At 41.8% G+C, this 19,302-nt stretch overlaps 1 protein-coding gene across 1 annotated transcript in view; it reads right to left on the bottom strand.

Annotated features, from left to right (window-relative positions):
* ATP13A1 (ATPase 13A1) overlaps nt 1–19,302 on the bottom strand; it is a gene marked incomplete in the record, with an annotated part of 348,893 nt that overhangs the window by 128,113 nt on the left and 201,478 nt on the right. The window contains 1 exon segment of the mRNA XM_053717905.1: nt 3,044–3,158. Coding sequence (XP_053573880.1) covers nt 3,044–3,158 — 115 coding nt within the window.

Below are 19,302 nucleotides of genomic sequence, written 5' to 3' on the forward strand. Positions count from 1 at the left end.
GAAAAATGACACCGGATCCTCTGCTTGTAACGATCCGTTTCATACAGTCAGTCTCTGAACCGGACTTCCCCGCATCCGTGCTATGAGCGCATGAAATTAATCTACATGCCGCTCTAGCACCAACAATCAACTAGCCCAGCTGAATGACACACTAATCTTTTCCGGAAAACAGCACAGTGAAGAGGCGCGCAAATACAGGAAGTCCCGCCCATCGCGGGCGTACCCAATGCCTAATGTCTCTCCCTCTGGGGAAAAAACACAGTGAAACCACCGGAGCCCTAGAAATAAACTGAAGCCACATAACTCCAGCCCCAGTACCCTGTCACTGCCCAAAAAAACTTTCAGTCTGAAAGTCTAAAAACCGTCCCAACAAACAGATTTTTCCATTAACCCCTTATGCTCCATAGTGCTAATGTAAAAATACTGAAACTCCTTAGATCCCAAAAAAGGTAGCACATACCTTAAACACTGCCTGGCAGCATAGCAGGTCCCAAGCATGAGAGGTCCTCTCCCTCACATTGGCCTGAGAAAGAAACAAATGCTGAGTCAGTGAAAACCTCAGGCTGAAGGATAAGGGCAGCAGAAATATGGGAGGTGCAGTGAGAATTATGTCCCACAAGTTCCCATTGCTCTAAAGCCACCAAAAGCTCTACTGTAGAGACTGATATGGACCAGGGCTACACCCTAGAACAAAGTAGCACTCTCTGGCACTACTTTAAAAATAATAAACTCTTGATTGTAGAATCTAAACTAACACCTTACTTGACCTCTTCCTATCACTAACATAGGCAAAGAGAATGACTGGGGTGGGAGGGAAGGTAGGAGCTATTTAACAGCTCTGCTGTGGTGCTCTTTGCCTCCTCCTGTTGACCAAAAGGTGTAATCCCACAAGTAAGGATGATGATCCGTGGACTCATCGTGTCTTTAAAAAGAAATAGTAAATTGGAACCAAATTTAAAATTGCATGCTTAATCAGACTCATGAAAGTTTAAATTTTGACTTTACTGTCCCTTCAATTGAAAATCTATTAGAAGCATGAGGAATAACAAGAGCTAAACTATTATTTAACCGTTTGCACCAGAGGCCTGCAAGTTCAATCTTTTGCTGAACTATTGCTACAGTGTGACACTAATGATTATTGTAAGTATATGTTATTTTAATCAGATGTGTTCTCTCTCCCAAAATGAACAAATCTATCTATACTACTTGGTCTAAAACTCTCAGATCACATGGCCTTGTGATAGCTACATTGTACTACAGGGAGTTCAGAATTATTAGGCAAGTTGTATTTTTGAGGATTAATTTTATTATTGAACAACAACCATGTTCTCAATGAACCCAAAAAACTCATTAATATCAAAGCTGAATAGTTTTGGAAGTAGTTTTTAGTTTGTTTTTAGTTATAGCTATTTTAGGGGGATATCTGTGTGTGCAGGTGACTATTACTGTGCATAATTATTAGGCAACTTAACAAAAAACAAATATATACCCATTTCAATTATTTATTTTTACCAGTGAAACCAATACAACATCTCAACATTCACAAATATACATTTCTGACATTCAAAAACAAAACAAAAACAAATCAGTGACCAATATAGCCACCTTTCTTTGCAAGGACACTCAAAAGCCTGCCATCCATGGATTCTGTCAGTGTTTTGATCTGTTCACCATCAACATTGCATGCAACAGCAACCACAGCCTCCCAGACACTGTTCAGAGAGGTGTACTGTTTTCCCTCCTTGTAAATCTCACATTTGATGATGGACCACAGGTTCTCAATGGGGTTCAGATCAGGTGAACAAGGAGGCCATGTCATTAGATTTTTTTCTTTTATACCCTTTCTTGCCAGCCACGCTGTGGAGTACTTGGACGCGTGTGATGGAGCATTGTCCTGCATGAAAATCATGTTTTTCTTGAAGGATGCAGACTTCTTCCTGTACCACTGCTTGAAGAAGGTGTCTTCCAGAAACTGGCAGTAGGACTGGGAGTTGAGCTTGACTCCATCCTCAACCCGAAAAGGCCCCACAAGCTCATCTTTGATGATACCAGCCCAAACCAGTACTCCACCTCCACCTTGCTGGCGTCTGAGTCGGACTGGAGCTCTCTGCCCTTTACCAATCCAGCCACGGGCCCATCCATCTGGCCCATCAAGACTCACTCTCATTTCATCAGTCCATAAAACCTTAGAAAAATCAGTCTTGAGATATTTCTTGGCCCAGTCTTGACGTTTCAGCTTGTGTGTCTTGTTCAGTGGTGGTCGTCTTTCAGCCTTTCTTACCTTGGCCATGTCTCTGAGTATTGCACACCTTGTGCTTTTGGGCACTCCAGTGATGTTGCAGCTCTGAAATATGGCCAAACTGTTGGCAAGTGGCATCTTGGCAGCTGCACGCTTGACTTTTCTCAGTTCATGGGCAGTTATTTTGCGCCTTGGTTTTTCCACACGCTTCTTGCGACCCTGTTGACTATTTTGAATGAAACGCTTGATTGTTCGATGATCACGCTTCAGAAGCTTTGCAATTTTAAGAGTGCTGCATCCCTCTGCAAGATATCTCACTATTTTTGACTTTTCTGAGCCTGTCAAGTCCTTCTTTTGACCCATTTTGTCAAAGGAAAGGAAGTTGCCTAATAATTATGCACACCTGATATAGGGTGTTGATGTCATTAGACCACACCCCTTCTCATTACAGAGATGCACATCACCTAATATGCTTGATTGGTAGTAGGCTTTCGAGCCTATACAGCTTGGAGTAAGACAACATGCATAAAGAGGATGATGTGGTCAAAATACTCATTTGCCTAATAATTCTGCACTCCCTGTAGAATTTATTTTTCCAGTGGGTCAAGCTATTATCTCACTTGTTCTGCAACCCAAATATGCTATTACAAAACCCTGTGGGATGGAGTTGAGGAACAATAGGGAACACAATGCCATTCAACCACAGATGTGCATCTGCTCACATATTTTATCACACACCTCTCTTGCTGCACATTTCCAAGGGGCAGAACCAGCTAAATCGCAGGCTTTAAAAAGAGTACTTACTGCACTGAATGGATGATAGCTTGGAAGTGAAAGGAGCAGCTATACTGGCATCTCCTAACTTCACCACTTGTATCTGATCTTCTTCTAGATCCTTCAAAACTTGACTGATCCTTTCCTGAAAAAATAAAAAGGATATATCTGTAATAGTCTACGTCTAGGAGTTCTTATGTATAATGCATAATACACACTGTTTCAAGTCTACTGTGTCCTTATTCCAATCGCCAACTTTTTACATATAGAAAATACATGGGAATCCTCTCTTTCCAAAAAGGGGTCTTGTGATGATGTTTTCTTACATTGTTGAGAATGGGGTTTGTTAAGAGTTCTACCACAATACAGAAAAACCTGGTGTCTAGAGGTGCAGGTGACCAAGGTATTTCAGAAGGCAAGGAAAGCGCTCATTTGAAGAAAAGGATTCATTTGTTCTATAGGGCAGTCTCTCTAGGTGGTGATGTGGGTAAGATAGGAGCTTGGAAAGACTCAACACTGCAATAGGATCTAGCTATAGCAAACAAGTTCTCAAATTCTGCCAGGGGATTTAAGTTTGTTAAAGGGACAGTAAAGCCAAAATTAAACTTTCAAGATTCAGATAGAGTATGCAATTTTATACAATTTTCTTCTATGATCAAATTTACTTATTTTTCTTGGTTTCATTTTTTGAAGAGTAAAGCTAGGTAGGCTGTTGGGAGTTTAGGAGCATGCAATGGTCTTTGGCACTGAAAGGCAGCAGTGTTTGCAACTTTGTATAACATTACTATAAACATTGTTGAAAACACTGCTGCCAAATGGCTAAAGACACGTGTCCGCTCCTAAGCTTACCTAGAATTACTCTTTCACAAAAGATACAAAGAGAACTAAGCAAAATTGATAATAGAAGTAAATTGGAAAAGTGTTTAAAATTGAATGCTTTATCTGAATCTTGAAAGTTTATTTTTGGCTTTATTGTCTCTTAGAGTGTGATAATAACCTCACCCACTTATGTGACAAGTAGAAAATACAAGTAGAAAATAAGTGGGCTGGCTGCATGGATAGAGCAAGTTTGATTTAAAAAAGAAAAAAGAATATGGTTTACATCTAGTTAAAGGTTTATTACTCTGAATAGGCTGCACAGACTTCTACAGAAAGAGGTGGGTGGAGCAGATGCATTGCTCCATAGGTCTCTCTGCAGTAATGGATTACTTGGGGGTCGATTTATAAAAGGCTTTCGCCAGCCTCCAACCTCCTATGACTGCAGGTTCTCACAAGCAGCTGTCATTAGACCGCTGCTTCCCTAACCTTGTGCCACCTCTTAGGTGAGGAATTTCAATCTCCCGGTCTCATCCAACTGGGGAGATTAACAGCTCCTGCCCGCGTGTGATTGGCTGTGCTCGGCCAGAGGTGAGCTGCGGCGGACAGGGGTGCGTATGTGCGTCCCTGTCCGCTGCAGCTTGATAAATCAACCCTTTAGAGGCAGCATGTCACTGAGCAGGACAGAGTAGCAGTCACAGCTGTTTCTCTGCAGTGCCGGTAAATTCAGTACCGAGGGATTGTGGGAAGTGTATTAAATAATTCTAAATTCAATTACATTAGAAAATTAAAATAAAAGTATACAAGTATGAGAACATATATAATTAACAACTAGTTATGTGAATTTGGGTTTTATTTTTTCCCATGCATTTTAGCTGTTACAACATCTTTATATGAATAAACATGTTACTTGATAGTTATTTGTTGAACTCTGTATCCAATTTGCACTTTTTTCTTTTAAGCAGCTATGTTGTTGATACATAGTTTCGGCAAATGTTTTTTTAATATTGGGTAGTACGTATGTACAGATGTGTAACATCACATATTGAGGCATAATTGTGATTTGCCAGTTGTTGCTTAAAGGGACAATAAAAAGGTGAAACAGGTCTATTGTATATAGATGCAGGCAAACAGGTAATGTGCAATATGTCTTTCCTTGCTGATTATATCTTCCATATCATCATATAAATTTACTTTGGAATATCCCTGCTGGACGCGTCCCTGTCTGCCCCCTGGCCATTCAATGGTAAATTTCTATGACATTATGGCAGATATAATCAGAAGGAAGGGGATATTGCACATTAGAGAGTATAATCTGAGGATGTAATCTATGATTAAGTGCCCACACGGGTGCTAAACATGCAAGCTTTCTGTGGAGATCCTTTAACTTTGTTATATTTATAATGCGATGTGCTATTTCTGCATGCCCCACAAGTGGGGCAGTGCAAAACAGAATTTATGTTTACCTGATAAATTACTTTCTCCAACGGTGTGTCCGGTCCACGGCGTCATCCTTACTTGTGGGATATTCTCTTCCCCAACAGGAAATGGCAAAGAGCCCAGCAAAGCTGGTCACATGATCCCTCCTAGGCTCCGCCTACCCCAGTCATTCGACCGACGTTAAGGAGGAATATTTGCATAGGAGAAACCATATGTTACCGTGGTGACTGTAGTTAAAGAAAATAAATTATCAGACCTGATTAAAAAAACCAGGGCGGGCCGTGGACCGGACACACCGTTGGAGAAAGTAATTTATCAGGTAAACATAAATTCTGTTTTCTCCAACATAGGTGTGTCCGGTCCACGGCGTCATCCTTACTTGTGGGAACCAATACCAAAGCTTTAGGACACGGATGAAGGGAGGGAGCAAATCAGGTCACCTAAATGGAAGGCACCACGGCTTGCAAAACCTTTCTCCCAAAAATAGCCTCAGAAGAAGCAAAAGTATCAAATTTGTAAAATTTAGAAAAAGTGTGCAGTGAAGACCAAGTCGCTGCCTTACATATCTGATCAACAGAAGCCTCGTTCTTGAAGGCCCATGTGGAAGCCACAGCCCTAGTGGAGTGAGCTGTGATTCTTTCAGGAGGCTGCCGTCCGGCAGTCTCATAAGCCAATCGGATAATGCTTTTAATCCAGAAGGAGAGAGAGGTAGAAGTTGCTTTTTGACCTCTCCGTTTACCAGAATAAACAACAAACAAAGACAAAGTTTGTCTGAAATCCTTAGTAGCTGCTAAGTAAAATTTGAGAGCACGAACTACATCCAAGTTGTGCAACAAACGTTCCTTCTTTGAAACTGGATTAGGACACAAAGAAGGCACAACTATCTCCTGGTTAATGTTTTTGTTAGAAACAACTTTTGGAAGAAAACCAGGTTTAGTACGCAAAACCACCTTATCTGCATGGAACTCCAGATAAGGAGAAGAACACTGCAGAGCAGATAATTCTGAAACTCTTCTAGCAGAAGAAATTGCAACCAAAAACAAAACTTTCCAAGATAATAACTTAATATCAACGGAATGTAAGGGTTCAAACGGAACCCCCTGAAGAACTGAAAGAACTAGGTTGAGACTCCAAGGAGGAGTCAAAATTTTGTAAACAGGCTTGATTCTAACCAGAGCCTGAACAAAGGCTAGAACATCTGGCACAGCTGCCAGCTTTTTGTGAAGTAACACAGACAAGGCAGAAATCTGTCCCATCAAGGAACTTGCAGATAATCCTTTTTCCAATCCTTCTCGAAGGAAGGATAGACTCTTAGGAATCTTAACCTTGTCCCAAGGGAATCCTGCAGATTCACACCAACAGATATACCAAATTATGTGGTAATTTTTCTGGTTACAGGCTTTCAGGCCTGAACAAGAGTATTAATAACAGAATCTGAGAACCCTCGCTTTGATAAGATCAAGCGTTCAATCTCCAAGCAGTCAGCTGGAGTGGGTCGAACGGACCTAGAACAAGAAGGTCTCGTCTCAAAGGTAGCTTCCATGGTGGAGCCGATGACATATTCACCAGATCTGCATACCAAGTCCTGCGTGGCCACGCAGGAGCTATCAAAATCACCGACGCCCTCTCCTGATTGATCCTGGCTACCAGCCTGGGGATGAGAGGAAACGGCGGGAACACATAAGCTAGTTTGAAGGTCCAAGGTGCTACTAGTGCATCCACTAGAGCCGCCTTGGGATCCCTGGATCTGTACCCGTAGTAAGGAACTCTGAAGTTCTGACGAGAGGCCATCAGATCCATGTCTGGAATGCCCCACGGTTGAGTGACTTGGGCAAAGATTTCCGGATGGAGTTCCCACTCCCCCGGATGCAATGTCTGACGACTCAGAAAATCCGCTTCCCAATTTTCCACTCCTGGGATGTGGATAGCAGACAGGTGGCAGGAGTGAGACTCCGCCCATAGAATGATTTTGGTCACTTCTTCCATCGCTAGGGAACTCCTTGTTCCCCCCTGATGGTTGATGTATGAACTTGGCCCTCGCTAGCTGAGGCCAAGCTTTGAGAGCATTGAATATCGCTCTCAGTTCCAGAATATTTATCGGTAGAAGAGATTCTACCCGAGACCAAAGACCCTGAGCTTTCAGGGATCCCCAGACCGCGCCCCAGCCCATCAGACTGGCGTCGGTCGTGACAATGACCCACTCTGGTCTGCGGAAGGTCATCCCTTGTGACAGGTTGTCCAGGGACAGCCACCAACGGAATGAGTCTCTGGTCCTCTGATTTACTTGTATCTTCGGAGACAAGTCTGAATAGTCCCCATTCCACTGACTGAGCATGAACAGTTGTAATGGTCTTAGATGAATGCGCACAAAAGGAACTATGTCCATTGCCGCTACCATCAAACCTATCACTTCCATGCACTGCGCTATGGAAGGAAGAGGAACGGAATGAAGTATCCGACAAGAGTCTAGAAGTTTTGTTTTTCTGGCTTCTGTCAGAAAAATCCTCATTTCTAAGGAGTCTATTATAGTTCCCAAGAAGGGAACCCTCGTTGACGGAGATAGAGAACTCTTTTCCACGTTCACTTTCCATCCGTGAGATCTGAGAAAGGCCAGGACAATGTCCGTGTGAGCCTTTACTTGAGGAAGGGACGACGCTCGATCAGAATGTCGTCCAAGTAAGGTACTACAGCAATGCCCCTTGGTCTTAGCACCGCCAGAAGGGACCCTAGTACCTATGAGAAAATCCTAGGAGCAGTGGCTAATCCGAAAGAAAACGCCACGAACTGGAAATGCTTGTCCAGGAATGCAAACCTTAGGAACCGATGATGTTCCTTGTGGATAGGAATATGTAGATACGCATCCTTGAAATCCACCTTGGTCATGAATTGACCTTCCTGGATGGAAGGAAGAAGTGTTCGAATGGTTTCCATCTTGAACGATGGAACCTTGAGAAACTTGTTCAAGATCTTGAGATCTAAGATTGGTCTGAACGTTCCCTCTTTTTTGGGAACTATGAACAGATTGGAGTAGAACCCCATCCCTTGTTCTCCTAATGGAACAGGATGAATCACTCCCATTTTTAGCAGGTCTTCTACCCAATGTAAGAATGCCTGTCTTCTTATGTGGTCTGAAGACAACTGAGACCTGTGGAACCTCCCCCTTGGAGGAAGCCCCTTGAACTCCAGAGAATAACCTTGGGAGACTATTTCTAGCGCCCAAGGATCCAGAACATCTCTTGCCCCAGCCTGAGCGAAGAGAGAGAGTCTGCCCCCCACCAGATCCGGTCCCGGATCGGGGGCCCGCATTTCATGCTGTCTTGGTAGCAGTGGCAGGTTTCCTGGCCTGCTTTCCTTTGTTCCAGCCTTGCATAGGTCTCCAGGCTGGATTGGCTTGAGAAGTATTACCTTCCTGCTTAGAGGACGTAGCCCTTGGGGCTGATCCGTTTCTGCGAAAGGGACGAAACTTAGGTTTATTTTTGGTCTTGAAAAGACCTATCCTGAGGAAGGGCGTGGCCCTTGCCCCCAGTGATATCAGAGATAATCTCTTTCAAGTCAGGGCCAAAGAGTGTTTTCCCCTTGAAAGGAATGTCAAGCAATTTGTTCTTGGAAGACGCATCCGCTGCCCAAGATTTTAACCAAAGCGCTCTGCGCCACAATAGCAAACCCAGAATTTTTTCGCCGCTAACCTAGCCAATTGCAAGGTGGCGTTTAGGGTGAAAGAATTAGCCAATTTAAGAGCACGAATTCTGTCCATAATCTCCTCATAAGAAGAAGAATTACTAATAATCGCCTTTCCTAGCTCATCAAACTAGAAACACGCGGCTGCAGTGACAGGGACAATGCATGCAATTGGTTGTAGAAGGGAACCTTGCTGAACAAACATCTTTAGCAGACCTTCTAATTTTTTATCCATAGGATCTTGGAAAGCACAACTATCTTCTATGGGTATAGTGGCGCGCTTGTGTAGAGTAGAAACCGCCCCCTCGACCTTGGGGACTGTCTGCCATCAGTCCTTTCTGGGGTCGACTATAGGAAAACAATTTTATAAATATGGGGGGAGGTACTAAAGGTATACCGGGCCTGTCCCATTCTTTACTAACAATGTACGCCACCCGCTTGGATATAGGAAAAGCTTCGGGGGGCCCCGGGGCCTCTAAGAACTTTTCCATTTTACATAGTGGTTCTGGAATGACCAGATAATCACAATCATCCAAATTGGATAACACCTCCTTAAGCAGAGCGCGGAGATGTTCCAACTTAAATTTAAAATTAATCACATCAGGTTCAGCTTGTTGAGAAATGTTTCCTGAATCTGAAATTTCTCCCTCAGACAAAACCTCCCTGGCCCCCTCAGACTGGTGTAGGGGCCCTTCAGAAACCATATCATCAGCGTTCTCATGCTCTACAGAATTTTCTAAAACAGAGCAGTCGCGCTTTCGCTGATAAGTGGGCATATTGGCTAAAATGTTTTTGATAGAATTATCCATTACAGCCGTTAAATGTTGCATAGTAAGGAGTATTGGCGCACTAGATGTACTAGGGGCCTCCTGTATGGGCAAGACTGGTGTAGACGAAGTAGGGGATGATGCAGTACCATGCTTACTCCCCTCACTTGAGGAATCATCTTGGGCATCATTTTTACTAAATTTTTTTATGACATAAAATACATATAGTTAAATGAGAAGGAACCTTGGTTTCCCCACAGTCAGAACACAATCTATCTGGTAGTTCAGACATGTTAAACAGGCATAAACTTGATAACAAAGCACAAAAAACGTTTTAAAATAAAACCGTTACTGTCACTTTAAATTTTAAACTAAACACACTTTATTACTGCAATTGCGAAAAAGTATGAAGGAATTGTTCAAAATTCACCAAAATTTCACCACAGTGTCTTAAAGCCTTAAAAGTATTGCACACCAAATTTGGAAGCTTTAACCCTTAAAATAACGGAACCGGAGCCGTTTTTATATTTAACCCCTTTACAGTCCCTGGAATCTGCTTTGCTGAGACCCAACCAAGCCCAAAGGGGAATACGATACCAAATGATGCCTTCAGAAAGACTTTTCTATGTATCAGAGCTCCACACACATGCAGCTGCATGCCATGCTGTCCTCAAAAACAAGTGCGCCATACCGGCGCGAAAATGAGGCTGACTATGATTAGGGAAAGCCCCTAAAGAATAAGGTGTCAAAAACAGTGCCTGCCGATATAATCATATCAAAATACCCAGAATAAATGATTCCTCAAGGCTAAATATGTGTTAATAATGAATCGATTTAGCCCAGAAAAAGTCTACAGTCTTAATAAGCCCTTGTGAAGCCCTTATTTACTATCTTAATAAAAATGGCTTACCGGATCCCATAGGGAAAATGACAGCTTCCAGCATTACATCGTCTTGTTAGAATGTGTCATACCTCAAGCAGTAAGAGACTGCACACTGTTCCCCCAACTGAAGTTAATTGCTCTCAACAGTCCTGTGTGGAACAGCCATGGATTTTAGTTACGGTGCTAAAATCATTTTCCTCATACAAACAGAAATCTTCATCTCTTTTCTGTTTCTGAGTAAATAGTACATACCAGCACTATTTTAAAATAACAAACTCTTGATTGAATAATAAAAACTACAGTTAAACACTAAAAAACTCTAAGCCATCTCCGTGGAGATGTTGCCTGTACAACGGCAAAGAGAATGACTGGGGTAGGCGGAGCCTAGGAGGGATCATGTGACCAGCTTTGCTGGGCTCTTTGCCATTTCCTGTTGGGGAAGAGAATATCCCACAAGTAAGGATGACGCCGTGGACCGGACACACCTATGTTGGAGAAAAATAGATTTGCAAAGTGACCGATGCAGAGAGCGACATTCTTTGTCCCTCTCTGCATCAGGGAGCGGTGGTGTTGATCGTTGGAGGTGTGATAGGGTTAGCAGGGAGGCGGATGGGCGGTAAGTGAACGAGTGGGACAGCTACACTACGGCAAAAATAAATGGGGGTAGGAGGGGAAACAGAGGGTGGGGGGGGGGTTGTAGAGTGGATAGGAGGAATAGAGGGTAGGGGAAACGATCCAAGAGGGGGAGGTGGGGTAAATGAGAGGGGGCAGCTACACTACAGAATTTTATTACATTTTTTTTATTTTAGTAAATATATTTTTTTTTTTTTATAGAAAACTAGGTACCGGCAGACAGCTGCCAGTATCTAAGATGGCAGAAGCTAGTTAGAAGGGGGAGGGATCAGGGAGATGGAAAGGTAAGGGGGTACTCAAACTGAAGAAAATAAAAAAATAAAAAAACAAATTATGCTTACCTGATAATTTCATTTTCTTCTGAAGGGAAGAGTCCACAGCTGCATTCATTACTTTTGGGAATTCAGAACCTGGCCACCAGGAGGAGGCAAAGACACCCCAGCCAAAGGCTTAAATACCTCCCCCACTTCCCTTATCCCCCCAGTCATTCTGCCAAGGGAACAAGGAACAGTAGGAGAAATATCAGGGTGAAAAAAGGTGCCAGAAGAACAAAAAATTACAGCCGCTTTAAAAACACGGACGGGAGCTGTGGACTATTCCCTTAAGAAGAAAATAAAATTATCAGGTAAGCATAGTTTATGTTTTTCTTCTTAAAAAGGGAAGAGTCCACAGCTGCATTCATTACTTTTGGGAAAACAATACCCAAGCTAGAGGACACTGAATGCAAACAACGGGTGGGTACAAAAGGTGGCCCGTTCGAAAGGCACCACAGCCTGAATTACTCAACACCCAAACATTTAACTACAAACGACATGAAAGAAAACCCGAGCCCAGGTAACTGTACATCAGTTACACCACCGGCAAAGCCGAACTAGAGACCACTCAGACCTAGAGTCTGTCATGCCCAAACAATCTCCGAGGCGTCCACCCCACATGTCACAACTCCCAAGAAGGTACCCGGACAAAGATAAGGACTGCATCTGCCCCCAAAAGGGAACCAGAGTCCAGGAAAATCCAAAGGAACTTTTCCCACTCCACACCTAGAGAATAACCCATGGTTGTCTTACAAAGTCAACGCCCAGGGAGACAAGCTCCCTGGAAGACAAAGACCAAAGAAGAAAGGATCCATACACAGGGAAACGTCCCAAAAAGGACTCGAGGAACCCCTCATTTCCCTAATCCCATACCATACCCTAAGTTACTCCAGGAAAATCATGAGACTCCCGATGCCCCATAACATATCTAGAACTGGAGGCTAGATTGGCAGAGACAGCAGAAAACAGGATAACTATCTCAGCAGTTAGAAAAGAGCTCTCCAAGAGAAACTCAAACCGCCTGAACAGGAACTCAAAGACCAGCCTCCAAAAGGAAGGCTGACCCTATTGCTAACTCAAACCTCCAAAAGGAGCTTTAAAGCTTGTTAGAATCCAGACAAAAGCAATTAGCTGTAACTGGTTACACCATCACCGAGCAAATAGCAGTAGATGGTTCCAACTGCAAACCTCTAAGGGCTTACAGTCCTCCGAATAGTGGCTCCAAGGAGCACCCCCTTCTGGCACCAGACACCAGTAGAAAAGGAGGAGGACATCCAAAATCCTCCCTCAAAGGAAAGGACCAACAGCAAAAAAAAAAAAACAGTCAACCCTGCCTTCCCTCCAGAACTGTCCCAGCCCAAAGGCTAGTCAAAAGACCGAAGACAAGAGTCCCAGACTACTGGAAAAGAAGAGAGGACCAATGAGGAATAAAGTCCCCGGTTATACCACTGCTACAAACGGCATGCTACCGTGAGTCAGGATAAACATTGTGCTCGGGTAAGAGACCCCCTACACAGTCGTGGGCAAAAAAAGCACACTTCCCAAGGGAAGAAGTCTCCAAAAAAACTCAGCATCCATATCGGATACACGTAGTAGAAGCCCCCATACGGGAGCAAACCCTCAGCCTCCCGCTGCTGGAACGAAGCCAGCACAAAACAGTGAATATCAGGAAGCTTAGCAATCTTTCTGTGAAATAAAAGAGCAGAGCTTTGTCCCTTCAAAAGAACTTGCAGACAAACCTTTATCCAAACCACCCTGAAGAAACTGTAAAATTCTAGGAATTCTAAAAGAATGCCAGGAGAATTTATGAGAAGAACACCATGAAATATAAGTCTTCCAAACTCGATAATAAATCTTCCATACCTTCAAACTAAACGATTTGAGATCTTGATGGAAAAACATAATTTATGTAATAATTTACCTAATAAATTAATTTCTTTCATATTGGCAAGAGTCCATGAGCTAGTGACGTATGGGATATACAATCCTACCAGGAGGGGCAAAGTTTCCCAAACCTCAAAATGCCTATAAATACACCCCTCATCACACCCACAATTCAGTTTAACGAATAACCAAGAAGTGGGGTGATAAAGAAAAGCGTAAAAAGCATCAACAAAGGAATTTGGAAATAATTGTGCTTTATACAAAAAAATCATAACCACCATAAAAAGGGTGGGCCTCATGGACTCTTGCCAATATGAAAGAAATGAATTTATCAGGTAAATTCTTACATAAATTATGTTTTATTTCATGTAATTGGCAAGAGTCCATGAGCTAGTGACGTATGGGATATCAATACCCAAGATGTGGAACTCCACTCAAGAGTCACTAGAGAGGGAGGGATACAAATAATAACAGCCATTGTCCACAGAAAAAATAATCCACAACCCAAAATAAAAGTTATTCTCATAATGAAAAGAAAAACTTAAAACATCAGCAGAAGAATCAAACTGAAACAGCTGCCTGAAGAACTTTTCTACCAAAGACTGATTCTGAAGAAGCAAATACATCAAAATGGTAGAATTTAGTAAATGTATGCAAAGAGGACCAAGTTGCTGCTTTGCAAATCTGATCAACTGAAGCTTCATTCTTAAAAGCCCACGAAGTGGAGACTGATCTAATAGAATGAGCTGTAATTTTCTGAGGCGGGCCAGACCCGACTCCAAATAAGCTTGATGAATCAAAAGCTTTAACCAAGAAGCCAAGGAAATAAAAGATGCCTTCTGACCTTTCCTAGGACCAGAAAATATAACAAACAGACTAAAAGTCTTCCTGAAATCTTTAGTAGCTTCAACATATTTCAAATCTCTCACCACATCCAAAGAATGTAAGGATCTCTCCAAAGAATTCTTAGGATTAGGACACAAGGAAGGGACAACAATTTCTCTACTAATGTTGTTATAATTCACAACTTTAGCTAAAAATTTAAATGAAGTCCGCAAAACCACCTTATCCTGATGAAAAATCAGAAAAGGAGATTCACAAGAAAGAGCAGATAGCTCAGAAACTTTTCTAGCAGAAGAGATGGCCAAAAGGAACAACACTTTCCAAGAAAGCAATTTAATGTCCAAAGAATGCATAGGCTCAAACGGAGGAGCCTGTAATGCCTTCAAAACCAAATTAAGACTCCAAGGAGGAGAAATTGATTTAATGACGGGCTTAATACGAACTAAAGCCTGTACAAAACAGTGAATATCAGGAAGTTTAGCAATCTTTCTGTGAAATAAAACTGAAAGAGCAGAGATTTGTCCCTTCAAGGAACTTGCAGACAAACCCTTATCCAAACCATCCTGAAGAAACTGTAAAATTCTAGGAATTCTAAAAGAATGCCAAGAGAATTTATGAAAAGAACACCATGAAATGTAGGTCTTCCAAACGCGATAATAAATCTTTCTAGAGACAGATTTACGAGCTTGTAACATAGTATTAATCACTGAGTCAGAGAATGACTTAGTACTAAGCGTTCAATTTCCATACCTTCAAATTTAATGATTTGAGATCCTGATAGAAAAACGGACCTTGAGACAGAAGGTCTGGCCTTAACGGAAGTGGCCAAGGTTGGCAACTGGACATCCGAACAAGATCCGCATACTAAAACCTGTGTGGCCATGCTGGAGACACCAGCAACAAACGATTGTTCCATGATGATTTTGGATATCACTCTTGGAAGAAGAAATAGAGGCAGGAAAATTTAAGCAGGATGATAACACCAAGGAAGTGTCAGTGCATCCACTGCTTCCACCTGAACATCCCTGGACCTGTACAGGTATCTGGAAAGTTTCTTGTTTAGATGAGAGGCCATGAGATCTATCTCTGGAAGACCCCACATCTGAACAATCTGAGAAAACACATCTGGATGGAGAGACCACGCCCCTGGATGTAAAGTCTGACGGCTGAGATAATCCACCTCCCAATTGTCTACACCTGGGATATGCACTGCAGAGATTAGACAGGAGCTGGATTCCGCCCAAGCAAGTATCCAAGATACTTCTTTCATAGCTTGGGGACTGTGAGTCCCACCCTGATGATTGACATATGCCACAGTTGTGATATTGTCTGTCTGAAAGCAAATGAACGGTTCTCTCTTCAACAGAGGCCAAAACTGAAGAGCTCTGAGAATTGCACGGAGTTCTAAAATATTGATTGGTAATCTTGCCTCTTGAGATTTCCAAACCCCTTGTGCTGTCAGAGATCCCCAAACAGCTCCCCATCCTGAAAGACTTGCGTCTGTAGTGATCACAGTCCAGGTTGGCCGAACAAAGGAAGCCCCTTGAACTAAACGCTGGTGATTTAACCACCACATCAGAGAGTGTCGAACATTGGGATTTAAGGATATTAACTGATATCTTTGTATAATCCCTGCACCATTGATTCAGCATACAAAGCTGGAGAGGTCTCATGTGAAAATGAGCAAAAGGAATCGCGTCCGATGCTGCAGTCATGAGGCCTAAAACTTCCATTCACATAGCCACTGAAGGGAATGACAGACTGAAGGTGCAGACAGGCTGCAACCAATTTCAAACGTCTATTGTCTGTTAGAGACAGAGTCATGGACACTGAATCTATCTGGAAACCTAAAAAGGTGACCCTTGTCTGAGGAATCAAGAAACATTTTGGTAAATTGATCCTCCAACCATGGCTTTGAAGAAACAACACTAGTTGATTTGTGTGAGATTCTGCAGAACGTAAAGACTGAGCTAGTACCAAGATATCGTCCAAATAAGGAAACACCGCAATACCCTGCTCTCTGATTACAGAGAGTAGGGCACCTAAAACCTTTGAAAAGATTCTTGGAGCTGTTGCTAGGCCAAATGGAAGAGCAACAAATTGGTAATGCTCGTCTAGAAAAGAGAATCTCAGGAACTGAAAATGTTCTGGATGAATCGGAATATGAAGGTATGCATCCTGCAAGTCTATTGTAGACATATAATGTCCTTGCTGAACAAAAGGCAGAATAGTCTTTATAGTCACCATCTTGAAAGTTGGTACTCTTACATAACGATTCAAAATTTTCAGATCCAGAACTGGTCTAAATGAATTTTCCTTCTTTGGGACAATGAATAGATTTGAATAAAACCCCAGACCTTGTTCCTGAAAAGGAACCAGCATGATTACCCTTGAAGACTCCAGGTCTAAAACACACTTCAGAAAAGCCTGAGCTTTTACTGGATTTGCTGGGATACGTGAGAAAAAATCTCACAGAAGGTCTGACTCTGAATCCTATTTGATACCCTTGAGAGACAATGCTCTGAATCCATTTATTTTGGACAGAATTTATCCAAAAATCCTTGAAAAACCTTAATCTGCCCCCTACCAGCTGAACTGGAATGAGGGCCGCACCTTCATGCGGACTTAGGGGCTGACTTTGGTTTTTTAAAAGGCTTGGATTTATTCCAATTTGAGGAAAAACCCCTTTCCTCCAGTAACAGTTGAAATAATAGAATCCAACAGAGAACCAAATAAATTATTACCTTGGAAAGAAAGAGATAATAATCTAGACTTAGATATCATATCAGCATTCCAAGATTTAAGCCATAAAGCTCTTCTAACTAAAATAGCTAAAGACATGGATCTAACATCAATTTTGATAATATCAAAAATGGCATCACAAATAAAATTAGCATGTTGCAGTAAACAAACAATGCTAGATATGTCAGAATTCAATTCTTGTTGCGCTAAATTCTCCAACCAAAAAGTTGATGCAGCCACAACATCAGCCAAAGAAATTGCAGGCCTGAGAAGATGACCTGAATATATATAGGCTTTCCTTAGATAGGATTCAAGTTTCCTATCTAAAGGATCTTTAAAAGAAGTACTATCTTCCATAGGAATAGTGGTACGTTTAGCAAGAGTAGAAATAGCCCCATCAACTTTGAGGATCTTTTCCCAAAACTCTATAGAAATTGCTGGTAAAGGATACAATTTTTTAAACCTTGAAGAAGGAATAAAAGGAGTACCCGGCTTATTCCATTCCTTAGAAATCATATCAGAAATAGCATCAGGAATAGGAAAAACCTCTGGAGTAACCACAGGAGGTTTAAAAACAGCATTTAAATGTTTACTAGTCTTAATGTCAAGAGGACTAGCTTCCTCAATATCCAAAGTAATTAACACTTCTTTTAACAAAAGAACGAATATACTCTATTTTAAACAAATAAGTAGATTTGTCAGTGTCAATATCTGAGGAGGGATCTTCTGAATCAGATAGATCCTCATCAGAGGAGGCTAAATCATTATGTTGTCGGTCATTTGAAATTTCATCAACTTTATGAGAAGTTTTAAAAGACCTTTTACGTTTATTAGAAGGCAGGAATGCAGACAAGGCCTTCTGAATAGAATCAGTAATAAATTATTTAAAATTCATAGGTATATCATGTACATTAGAAGTTGAAGGAACTGCAACTGGCAATGTACTATTACTGATGGATACATTCTCTGCATGTAAAAGTTTATCATGACAACTATTACAAATGACATTCGGAGATATAATTTCCACAATCTTACAACAAATGCACTTAGCTTTGGTAGAACCGATGTCAGGCAGCAAAGTTCCAACAGATACTTCTGAGGCAGGATCAGATTGAGACATCTTGCAAAATGTAAAAGAAAAAACATATAAAGCAAAATTATCAATTTCCTTATATGACAGTTTCAGGAATGGGGAAAAAAATGCAAACAGCATAGCCCTCTGACATAGAAAAAGGCAAGAGGCAAACAGCAATGCGGTATAAAACAAATGACTAATATCCGGAAATGACACACTTGCGTCACTAATGACGCAACCGTGTGTAAGGCTTCGCGTCAACTACGACGCCGGAAATGACGAACTTGCATCAACGGACGTACTTTACGCGCCAAAAAAAATTGAGCCAAGAATGACGCAATAAAGTCTAGCATTTGGTGCACCCGCAGGCCTAATGCTGCCCGCAGTTTGTAAGAAAAAAGTCAATTTGAAAAAAAAGACTAAACCCCAGGTAAGAAAAAAATATTTCTTAATATGTTTAGTTCCCAAATATGAAACTGGCAGTCTGCACAAGGAAATACATGAACCTGACTCAAGGCAAATATAAGTACAATACATATATTTAGAACTTTATATAAATGCATAAAGTGCCAGACCATAGCTGGGGTGTCTTAAGTAATTAAAAAAACATACATACCAAAAAAGACACCCATCCACATATAGCAGATAGCCAAACCAGTACTGAAACAGTTATCAGTAGAGGTAATGGTATATGAGAGTATATCGTCGATCTGAAAAGGGAGGTAGGAGATCAATCTCTACGACCGATAACAGAGAACCTATGAAATAGACCCCCGTTAGGAAAATCATTGCATTCAAAAGGTGATACTCTTCACGTCCCTCTGACATTGGCTGTACTCTGAGGAATCGGGCTTCAAAAAAGCTGAGAAGCGCATGTCAACGTAGAAATCATAGCACAAACTTACTTCACCACCTCCATAGGAGGCAAAGTTTGTAAAACTAATTTGCGGGTGTGGTGAGGGGTGTATTTATAGGCATTTTGAGGTTTGGGAAACTTTGCCCCTCCTGGTAGGATTGTATATCCCATACGTCACTAGCTCATGGACTCTTGCCAATTACATGAAAGAAAACTGACCTTGAGACAGAAGGTCTGGACTTAAAGGAAGTGGCTAAGGTTGGCAACTGGACATCCGGACAAGATCCGCATACCAAAACCTGTGAGACCATGCTGGTGCTACCAGAAACACAAACTATTGTTCCATGATGATCTTGGA

The sequence above is a fragment of the Bombina bombina genome, chromosome 6, assembly GCF_027579735.1.
Source record: "Bombina bombina isolate aBomBom1 chromosome 6, aBomBom1.pri, whole genome shotgun sequence".
Lineage (NCBI taxonomy): Eukaryota > Metazoa > Chordata > Amphibia > Anura > Bombinatoridae > Bombina > Bombina bombina.